Source organism: Hemitrygon akajei, chromosome 24, assembly GCF_048418815.1.
Source record: "Hemitrygon akajei chromosome 24, sHemAka1.3, whole genome shotgun sequence".
Taxonomy (NCBI): domain Eukaryota; kingdom Metazoa; phylum Chordata; class Chondrichthyes; order Myliobatiformes; family Dasyatidae; genus Hemitrygon; species Hemitrygon akajei.
The window spans coordinates 24565163-24576268 of record NC_133147.1 but is presented as its reverse complement, the minus strand read 5'-3'; the positions used below and the strand labels follow the sequence as shown (position 1 = coordinate 24576268).

At 48.7% G+C, this 11106-nt stretch overlaps 1 protein-coding gene across 1 annotated transcript; it reads right to left on the bottom strand.

Moving 5' to 3' along the window:
- Window positions 1-3783: 3783 nt before the first annotated feature.
- On the bottom strand, window positions 3784-5881 carry LOC140715594 (tubulin alpha-1 chain-like). The gene is made up of 4 exons (XM_073027960.1): window positions 5746-5881; window positions 5440-5588; window positions 4614-5294; window positions 3784-4080 (listed from the first exon to the last, which is right to left on the bottom strand). The coding sequence occupies exons 1-4, from the start codon at window positions 5864-5866 to the stop codon at window positions 3784-3786; spliced, it is 1248 nt and encodes a 415-aa protein (XP_072884061.1). The 5' UTR covers window positions 5867-5881.
- Between the last annotated feature and the right edge of the window lie 5225 nt (window positions 5882-11106).

Here is an 11106-nt window from a genome sequence, read left to right as displayed (position 1 = left end):
AAGACATACCGGTTATTTGGAGATTTGGTCACATGGGTGTATTTGGGCGGCACGGGCTCAATGGGCCCGAAAAGCCCATTACCCGTTCTGTACCTCAAATGGAATAAGTGGGAAAACCCACCTGGTGGTCATTGGTACAGTAATAGTGTTACATTATCCATATACTAACATACTGCCCCACTTTTAAACTTTCACCCCAAACCTATGACCTTCAGTTCATCCCATATTCAGCTCACAATAAATATCGAGCACATGAGATAAGAATCCTTGAAAGTGAGTCCATAGGTTGTGGGGACAGTACAGTGATGTGGCAAGTGAAGCTGAATGAAGTTATCCCCTTATGTCACCATTTACAACCTTGAGATAACATTGCTTGTGGGCATACTCTATAAATCCATAGAATAATAGCCATAACAAAGACCGCACCAACTTTGATGTTCAGCCGGTGTAATAAAGACAACAAACTGTGTAAATATAATAATAATAATGTAGCAAATATAAGAACATGAGATGAAGAGTCCTTGAAAATGAGTCCGTAGTTTATGGGAGTATTTCAGTGATGTGGTTATCCCCTTTGGTTCAAGAGCCAAATGGCTGAGAGGTAATAACCATTCCCAAACCTGGAGGTGTGAGTTCCAAGTCTCCTCTACCTTCTTCCTGATTGCAGCAGTGGGAAGGGAGCATGACCTGGGTGGTGGGCATCCCTGATACTCCACGTAAATGTGCGCAGTGATGAGGAGGGCTTTACCTGCGATGGACTGGGCTGTATTCACTACTTTTTGTAGGGTTTCCCGTTCAAGGGCACTGGTGTCTCCATATCCGACTGTGATGCAGCCAGTCAATATGCTCTCCACCACGTATCTATTGAAGTTTCTCAAAGTCTTAGATGCCATGCTGAATCTCAGCAAACTCCTAAGGATCCCATACTTTCTTTTCGTAGTTGCATTTATGTGCTGGGCCCAGCACAGGTCTTCAGAAATGATAACAGCAAGGAATTCACAGTTGCTGACCCTCTCCACCTCTGATTCTATGATGAGGACTGGCTCCATCTCCTGAAGTCAATAATTTGTTCCTTAGTCTTGCTTACATTGAGTAAGAGATAGTTGTTGTGGCACCACTCAACCAGATTTTCAATCCATTTTCTATACATTGATTTGGCCTATGACAGTGGTATCATTGGGAAAGTTAAATACTGCATTGAAGCTGCACTTAGCTATTGGCCATTCAGAAATTGTTTGGCTGAGGAGAAGTTGTTCCTAAATCACCACGTCTGAGTCTCCAGGCTCCTGTACCTCCCACTGGTGGCAACAATAAGAAGTGAGCATGACCCAGGTGCTTAGTGATGGAGGACAATTTTTTGAGGGACCAGCATATCGCCTCCACATTTGGCTTAAGAAGCTTTGGTTTCAAGATTCATATGGAGGAAAAGGTCCTTTAGCCCAACTCATCCATGCTAACCAAGGTGATTCATAGAAAAGCTACAGCACAATACAGGCCCTTCGGCCCACAAAGTTGTGCCAAACATGTCCCTACCTCAGAAATTATTAGGCTTACCCATAGCCCTCTATTTTACTAAGCTCCATGTACCTATCCAAAATTCTCTTAAAAGACCCTATCGTCTCCACCTCCACCATCGTTGCCAGCATCCCATTCCATGCACTCACCACTCTCTGTGTAAAAAACTTAACCCTGACATCTCCTCTGTACCTACTCCCCAGCACCCTAAACTTGTGTCCTCTTGTGGCGACCATTTCAGCCCTGGGAAAAAGCCTCTGACTATTCACACGATCAATGCCTCACATCATCTTCTACATCTCCATCAGGTCACCCTCTCATCCTCCGTCGCTGCAAGGAGAAAAGGCCGAGTTCACTCAACCTGTTTTCATAAGGGATGCTCCCCAATCCAGGCAACATCCTTGTATATCTCCCCTGCACCCTTACTATGGCTTCCACATCCTTCATGTAGTGAGGAGACCAGAAATGAGCACAGTACTCCAAGTGGGGTCTGACCAGGGTCCTATACAGCTGCAACATTACCTCTCGGCTCCTAAATTCAATTCAACGATTAATGAAGGCCAATACACCATACGCCTGCACAGCTGCTTTGAGCGTCCTATGGACTCGGACCCCAAGATCCTGCTGATCCTCCACACTACCAAGAGTCTTACCATTAATACTATATTCTGCCATCGTATTTGACCTACCAAAATGAACCACCTCACATGTATCTAGTTTGAACTCCATCTGCCACTTCTCAGCCCAGTTTTGCATCCTATCAAAGTCCCGCTGTAACTTCTGACAGCCCTCCACACTATCCACAACACCTCCAACCTTTCTGTCATCAGCAAATTTACTAACCCATCCCTCAACTTCCTCATCCAGGTCATTTATAAAAATCACAAAGAGTAAGGGTCCCAGAACAGATCTCTGAGGCACTCCACTGGTCACCGACCTCCATGCAGAATATGACCATTACAACTACTCTTTTCCTTCTGTGGGCAAGCCAGTTCTGGATACACAAAGCAATTTCCCCTTGAGCTAGTCCCATTGATCTGAATTTGGCCTATGTCACTAACCAATCAAATGTGTATTCATTTTGGAGGAGCTGTCCTGGGCTCGGCAGGTAAGTGCAATTGCAAAGAAAGCGTGGTGGTGCCTCTACTGCCTTAGGAGTCTGTGGAAATTCGGCATGACAGCTAAAATCTCTATAGATGAATGGTGGAAAATATATTGATTGGCTGCTTCACATCCTGATATGGAAACACCAAGGCTTTTGAACAGAAAATCCCACCAAAAGTAGTGGATACGGCCCAGTCCATCATGGTAAAGCCCTCCCCATCAATGAGCACATCTGCACGAAGTGTTGTTGCCGGAGATCAGCGCCCATCTTCAGGGAACCTCCCCGACCCCCATCCAGGCCATGCTCTATTCTTGCTGTTGCAATCAAAGACATTTAACATGAATTAACTTCAGAAATGTTCTTGCAAATGCTGCTTACATGATGACAGCTGCCTGTGATGCTGCTGTAAGCGGGCCTATGCACGTACTTGCGCCCATGACAATAAACGTGAATTTAAAATAATTGCCGCCCCCCCCACCCCAGCAGTTTATAAGACCATAAAATATAGGTGTAGAATGAGACCATTTGGCCCATCGAGTCTCCTCCGCCATTTCATCATAGCTGATCGATTTCCCTGTCAGCCTTCTCCTCGTATCCTTTCAATGCCCTGACTAATCGAGAATCAATCAACCACTGCCTGAAATATATATACCCAGTCACTTGGTTTCCACAGCAGCCTGTGGCAACGAATTCCACAGTCACCACTCTAGCTAGAATTCCTCCTCACCTCCGTTCTAAATGGTCATCCTTCTAATCTGAGGCTGCGTCTTCTGGTCTTAGACTCCCACACCGCAGGAAAGATCCTCTCCACATCGGCTCTATCGAGACCTTCCAACGCACGAGAAGTTTCAATGAGATCCCTCCTCGCGTTTCTGAATTCCAGTGAGTACAGGCCCAGAGCCATCGAACGCTCCTCATGTGACAAGCCTTTCCTTTCCGGAATCATTTTTTTGAAACTCCTTTGAACCCTCCACAATGACAGCACATCATTTTTTAGACAAGGGACCCAAAACTGCTCATGGTACTCCAAGTGAAGGCCCGCAAAGCGGTTGTTTTTATTTCAATAAACGCAATGCAAAACTAAGCTTAAAATAGATTTTATTAGATAGATTAGATAACAGTATAAAGAAAAATAAACTATTCTTTACAAGCATAAAATAAAATCACTCTTCCTCCTCGGCCCTCTTGTCCAGATCTGCCGAATCGATGCCAACCTCCTCGTAGTCCTTCTCCAGCGAGGCCATGTCCTCCCGCGCGTCCTGGAACTCCCCCTCCTCCAGCCCCTCGCCCACGTACCAGTGGACGAAGGCCCGCTTGGCGTACATCTTGTCGAACTTGAGGTTCATGCGGGTCCAGGCCATGGCCACGGCGGTGGTGTTGCTCAGCATGCAGACGGCGCGCTGCACCTTGGCCAGGTCGCCGCCGGGCACCACGGTCGGGGGCTGGTAGTTGATGCCCACCTGTGGGACGGGAGGGAAAAAGAAGCATTCATTTCAGGCACTCAGAGAAACAGCTTCATGATTAGTGGCCACTAGAAGGCGCTCCAGTGGCGCAGCGGGTAGAGCCACTGCCTCACGGCGCCAGAGACACGGGTTCGATTTCCATTTCCAAACTGGCGTAAAAGGTGCAATATAACAGGCCGGTATGGGCTTACTCCGGGGTATAGGCTTATTCCCAGGCTGGAAGAGGGTATAGGTTATAGGTGCTTGGCAATGGTGTTTTAAATAGGAGGGGTGGGGGAGGTTGCTCTCGAAGAGAAAGATTCTAGACTCGATGGCTGAACCGTATGTGGACTTGGATGTGGAGAAACGTGGATAGTTTTGGCTTCCCTACTTGAATTCCAAGAATTTAATGGTAAGGCTCCATGGTATAAAAAAAGGTTAGGAACACTTGGACAGAACGAAGCACCCCGTGACACAGGATACGACGCTTCTACAAACCTTCACCAATTCCCCGCCAAGCCCCGTGGTTTGTTCTCAAACAGTCCACTCACCTTGAAGCCGGTCGGACACCAGTCCACGAACTGGATGGAGCGCTTGGTCTTGATGGTGGCGATGGCGGCGTTCACGTCCTTGGGCACCACGTCTCCGCGGTACAGCATGCAGCACGCCATGTACTTGCCCTGGCGGGGGTCGCACTTCAACATCTGGTTGGCCGGCTCGAAGCAGGCGTTGGTCACCTCGGCCACGGACAGCTGCTCGTGGTAAGCCTTCTCGGCCGAGATGAGTGGCGCGTAGGTCACCAGCGGGAAGTGGATGCGGGGGTAGGGCACCAGGTTGGTCTGGAACTCCAGAAGGTCCACGTTGAGGGCGCCGTCGAAGCGCAGCGAAGCGGTGACAGACGACACCACCTGACCCAGCAGGCGGTTGAGGTTGGTGTAGGTGGGGCGCTCGATGTCCAGGTTCCGCCGGCAGATGTCATAGATGGCCTCATTGTCCAACATGAAGGAGCAGTCCGAGTGCTCGAGGGTGCAGTGGGTGACCAGCACCGAGTTGTAGGGCTCGACCACGGCGGTGGAGATCTGGGGCGCCGGGTAGACGGAAAACTCCAGCTTGGATTTCTTGCCGTAGTCGACGGAGAGTCTCTCCATGAGGAGGGAGGTGAAGCCCGAGCCGGTGCCGCCCCCGAAACTGTGGAAGATGAGAAACCCCTGCAGCCCCGTGCACTGGTCCGCCTGCGGTGAAAGAGGTGAGCGTGAGGTAACTGTGCTGTTCTCCGTTCGGAATGGGAGAGGATAGTGGGACAGGTGTGGATTGGGTTCAACACTGGCCAATGGGAAACGCTTACAATTCGCTGACGGGCACCAGCCCACAACCTACCAGCTTCCGGATGCGATCCAGAACCAGGTCCACGATCTCCTTGCCGATGGAACAGTGGCCCCGCGCGTAGTTATTGGCCGCGTCCTCCTTGCCCGTGATGAGCTGCTCGGGGTGGAAGAGCTGCCGGTAGGTGCCGGTCCGGACCTCATCTGTTAGGGAAAGATCACAGAACGGGAGGATTAGCACGATTTATATATTTGTTTGTTTGTTTGTTTGTTTTTTAATCCGCAGGGCTTCTTACGGGGAGGGGGGGGGGGGGAGACCGCGTTGAGGTTTCAAAATGTCATTACTATTGCGTCCCCTTACCGACCACGGTGGGCTCCAGGTCGATGAAGACGGCCCGCGGGACGTGCTTGCCCGCCCCCGTCTCGCTGAAGAAGGTGTTGAAGGAATCGTCGCCCCCTCCGATGGTCTTGTCACTCGGCATCTGTCCATCCGGCTGGATGCCGTGTTCCAGACAGTACAGCTCCCAGCAAGCGTTACCCAGCTGTACGCCGGCCTGACCGATGTGGATTGAAATACACTCACGCTGTAGAGAGAGGGACGGAAGAGGACAACCGGTTATTCAGGAAGAACAGCGAACGAAGACCGGTCTCAGCACGCTCCCTACGTGTCCCATGAACATAATCTCCTCGCGGTTCCCGCTTTCCCACTAGTTAAGGGCGGACTTGTCCGCGATCCTTCCCCAGGTAGACCACCTCCACCACACCTTCGCAAACTTCGCCTCCTTTCCGCCTACCCCAGTCACCCAATGGAGTCACCGCCTGAAACCCACACCACCAGTGAGGACGCGCCCCCGAACTCTTAGCTGAATCCGGCCCGGGACACACTCACCATGATCTTTATCCTTCTCTCTCTCTCTCTCTCTCTGCTCTCCCAAATTCAGCGAATTTGTCGCTGCGCCCGTCGAACGCACCTACTTATACCCCACCCGGTGGAACGTTCTGTCCAGCCGCGCCGCGCTCTGATTGGCGCAAACGGGGCCAGCAGTTCAGATTGGAACAGGGAGACAAAGGCTGCGAGAACGCCGAATGGTTCTTGGCGAACAAAGGGATTCGCGGTGAACCTGTTATTCGAAAGGCGCAGCGTGACAAAGGAACCGTTTGTAACTCAGTCGCCCTTTCGGCGCAGGCACAAACGATCCAAAACCCTAAAAATCCATTCAAAACCAAGGAGATCACATCTGCATCCCTTATTCCAGCTGTTGCCATCGGGGGCCACCGTACAATCTCAATGTAAAGACATTACTCCTCTGCCCAAGCTAGAACATAGAAATTTACAGCACATTACAGACCCTTCGGCCCACAATGTTGTGCCGACCGTGTAACCTACGCTAGAAACTGCCTAGAATTTCCCGAACGCATAGCCCTCTATTTTTCTAAGCTCCGTGTAGTAATCCTAGAGGATCCAAATAGATAGTGTGAAGTGTGAAAAATACGAACGGATTTGCTTTGTGGATCGAAGTTGAAGGCGGAATATTACTTTATTACTTTATCGTCTCCAAACAATTGATACTAGAGCGTGCAATCATCACAGCAATATTTGATACCGCGCTTCGCGCTCCCTGGAGTTCCAATCGATAGTAAATATAATAAAAATTTAAATTATAAATCAAAAATAGAAAATGGAAAAGGGAAAGTAAGGTAGTGCAAAAAAAAAAAACCGAGAGTCAGGTCCGGATATTTGGAAGGTACGGCCCAGATCCGGGTCAGGATCTGTTCAGCAGTCTTATCACAGTTGGAAAGAAGCTGTTCCCAAATCTGGCCATACGAATCTTCAAGCTCCTGAACCCTCTCCCGGAGGGAAGAGGGACAAAAAGTGTGTTGGCTGTGTGGGTCGTGTCCTTGATTATCCTGACAGCACTGCTCCGACAGCTGTGTAAAGTGAATATAGGGTGAAAGACAGGCTTCCTAGCAGCGTGGAGGAACAGAGGGTCTTAGGACCCACGTTCCTGGATCCCTTTCAGTTGCCACTCAAGTCAAAGGGTGCTTAAGAAGACGTAAGCCGTGTTAGCTTTCGTAAGTCGCCTGGCTGAGTTGAAGACCGTGAGGTAATGTTGCAGTCTGTGAATCTCTATTTGGGATATGGTGTTCACTTCATTATAGGAGGGTGCAGAAGATTTATAGAAGAGATTTACCAGGATGCTGCTTGGACTACGGGACATGCCTTGCGAAGAGCGATCTCGGGCTTTTCACTTTGGAGCGAAGGAGGATGAGAAGTGACTTGATGGAGATGTACGAGATGATAAGAGGCAGAGATCCAGAGGACACGCAAGACAGTTTTTCCAGGAAATGGCTAATAAGAGGAGGGGCATAATTCTAGGTGTTTGGGGGCAAGTGTAGTGGAGATGTCAAAGTTATTACTCTCTTTTTACCAGAGAGTGGTGAGTGCGTGGAACGCCCAGCCAGCCTGGAGATAAACACAGGTACATCAGGGTCATTAAAGAAACTCTCAGATAGGTCCTTGGATGATGGAAATTAGAGGGCTATGCGGGAGGGAAAGGTTAAATTGATATTAGATCACCCTTACTGGGGCATGGATTGCCCACGGCAGCTCACCAGAGTCCCCTGTCCTGGTTTAGCCTTTTAAGTTGTGCCCAGGTGTAACCTATCTTCTTGATGTCAGGTCCTTCCTCTTCCAGAGAGGAGTTCTTCGGAATTTCCGTTTTGCATTTCTGTAGCTCCGGACATTTACGGGATGGAGTTGCTAGCTCGATACCGAACTCTCCGCTTTGTGCAGCCGGCCTCGGGAACGCTCAAGGCGCAATTAGATTAATCTTAGAGTAGATTAACATGTCGGCACAACATCGTGGGCCGAAGAGCTAAATAAGTGTTCTAAATAAGTGGTCGTCAACTTGTAGAATTAGTGTATGGGTTTTGGAGAGGTTGGGAAATCAATTTACCAAGATGTGGTCTGGGTTTGAGGGTACGAGCAATAAGAGAGGTTGGACGAACTTGGGTAGTTTCTTCGGGAGCGGCAGAGCCCAAGGGGAGACCTGATCGAGGTTTATAAAATTATGAGACCCATAGACAGGGCCAAGAAGATATTTTGTTCCCAGGGTGGAAAGGATTGACGATTAGAATTTCAAACACATTAACAGGGCAGCGTTTTTCACAAGACAGCGGCGGGTGCTGGAACTCACGGTCAAGGGAGGTGGTGGAAACAGATGCGATATTTTAATAAAAAGCCTTTAGGAAGCGTTCAGACAGGCGGAAGAACAGGCAGGTGTCGGAGGATACCTATCTATCTATTTATCTGTATGTCTATCTCACCTGGTCCGCCAATATCACCTCCTAAACAAGAAAACACAGCATGTAGACTAAGGAAAACGAAGCTCACACCCCCATCTTAACTGAATTTTACAGACGCACCATTGAGAACGTCCTGACCAGCTCCATCTCCATATAGCATGGCAGCAGCTGAGCACAGGGCCGGATGTCCTTACTAAAGCACTGTGGGAACGGCTGAGAGGATCATAGGGGTATCCCTACCATCTGTCAGGGACATTGACCAGCAGCGCTGCGTACGCAGGGCCCTTAGTATAATCAAGGATCTCACCCATCCATCCAGCGTCCTTTTTGACTTTCTACCATTAGCCAGGACACGAAATGCGGAGCTAATGCTCACACACTTAGATCAACTGCCTTAGCACTCTGCTATGCACCTGCAAAATACTGTGCACTTGTGTGGGGCAGATCAGCCCATGCGAAGAAAATAGACCCGTTGCTTAACGAAGCCTGCTGAATAATCACGGTCACACTGCGCCCCACACCCACTAACATCATTTACAGATTTGCAGGCATTGCCCCCCGCCCCCCCCCCCAGAGATCCGAAGACACACTGCAACAAAAAATTGAAAAACGGCAAACAGAACTCGGATCCACGGCACCCATTACATCATCATGTGCCAGTTTCAAACCGCCTAAAATCGAGGAAAAGCTTTGCTACACTGGCGGAACTACCGCACGGAACATACCCCCAGACATACAAGATTAACCTCTGGCAACAAACAGAAGGAAGAACCCCACCAATCAATACAAGATCACAAGATCACAAGACAAAGGAGCAGAAGTAAGCCATTCGGCCCATCGAGTCTGCTCCGCCACTCCACCATGCGCTAAACTATTCTCCCATCTAGTTCCAATTTCCGGCTTTTTCCCCATATCCCTTGATACCTTGACTAATTAGATACCTGTCAATAACCTCCTTAAACACCCTCAATGATTGTGCCTCCACAGCTGTATGTGGCAGCGAATTCCATGAATCCACGACCCTCTGGCTAAAAAAAATTCTCCTCATCTCTGTTTTAAACGGGTACCCTCTAATTCTAAGACTGTGGCCTCTTGACCTGGATTCACCCACCAAGGGAAACAACCTTTCCACAACTACTCTGTCCCACCCTTTCAACATTTGAAATGTTTCTATGAGATCCCCTCTCATTCTTCTATACTCTAATGAATACAATCCAAGAGCCGACAAGCGCTCCTCATATGTTACTCCCTGCATTCCAGGAATCATCCTAGTGGATCTTCTCTGAACTCTCTCCAACATCAGCACATCCTTTCTAACATAGGGGGCCCAAAACTGCACACAGTATTCCAAATGGGGTCTCACCAGTGCCCCGTAGAGCCTCATCAACACATCCTTACTCTTAAACACTATTCCTCTTGAAATGAATGCCAACATAGCATTCGCTTTCCTTACTGCCGATCCAACCTGCACTAGGAACCCCAAAATCCCTTTGCACTTCCGATTTTTGAATTTTCTCCCCATCTAAATAATAATCTGCCCGATTGTTTCTTCTTCCAAAATATACAACCGTACATTTCTCAACATTGTATCTCATCTGCTATTTCTTTGCCCACTCTCCTAAACTGACCAAGTTTCTCTGCAACCTTTCCGTTTCCTCAACACTTCCTGCTCCTCCACCTATCTTGGTGTCATCCACAAACTTAGCCACAAAACTAAATCGTCGATATACGGTGTAAAAAGAAGAGGCCCCAACACCGACCCCTGCGGAACACCACTAGTAACCGGCAACCTACCAGTGCAAGACCCCACAGAAATGTTGCCAGACGGGGCACTGCTTGACAGACGGAAGGGGTGCAGTCTCAACAGAGCGAGAGCGGGAGTTTGTAGGACGGGAGACAACATGGTGAAGTGGGGTTTAAAGACCCTGTGAGTGTGGCGAAAGGGTGCAGAACATTGAACACGTTCTGCGCGACTGCCCATTCTCAGCTGACTGAGCTGACGCTGACCTGCTCAACATCAACCAGACGACACGAAAGCGGCTGTGATGTTGATGATCAGGCAGGAGACTCCGATGCATCAAAACAAGAACGGCCAGGGTGGGGAACAAATCTCTTCAATCGGGCCATTAGGCTTTTGAGCTTCCTGCCTCGTCGTATTTGAAGTGTCACCTGAAAATTTGCACTGTACCCTACAATATTTAATTTATACACTTTACGTTGTTTATCTATGCCTAATTCATATGTAGATTTAATTCTTTCCTAAGTTATTCTGTGTTATATGTGTGTTATGTGTACTACTGTGCTTTATACCCTGGTTCGGAGAAAAGGTGCCTCATTTGATGGTATACATATGTACATCTAAATAACACTAAACTTGACTTGACGTTACTTGACTATCTGTATGTCTGTCTATCTA

Bases quoted from the DNA above. Each gene is read 5' to 3' on its own strand.
- LOC140715594 (XM_073027960.1), bottom strand. From the start codon at position 5,866: ATGCCGAGTGACAAGACCATCGGAGGGGGCGACGATTCCTTCAACACC. The intron at 5,295-5,439 runs GTAGGTTGTGGG...CTTTCACCGCAG, and splicing joins TGGATCGCATCCGGAAGCTG to GCGGACCAGTGCACGGGGCT. The intron at 4,081-4,613 runs GTGAGTGGACTG...CCCGTCCCACAG, and splicing joins GGTGTCCGACCGGCTTCAAG to GTGGGCATCAACTACCAGCC.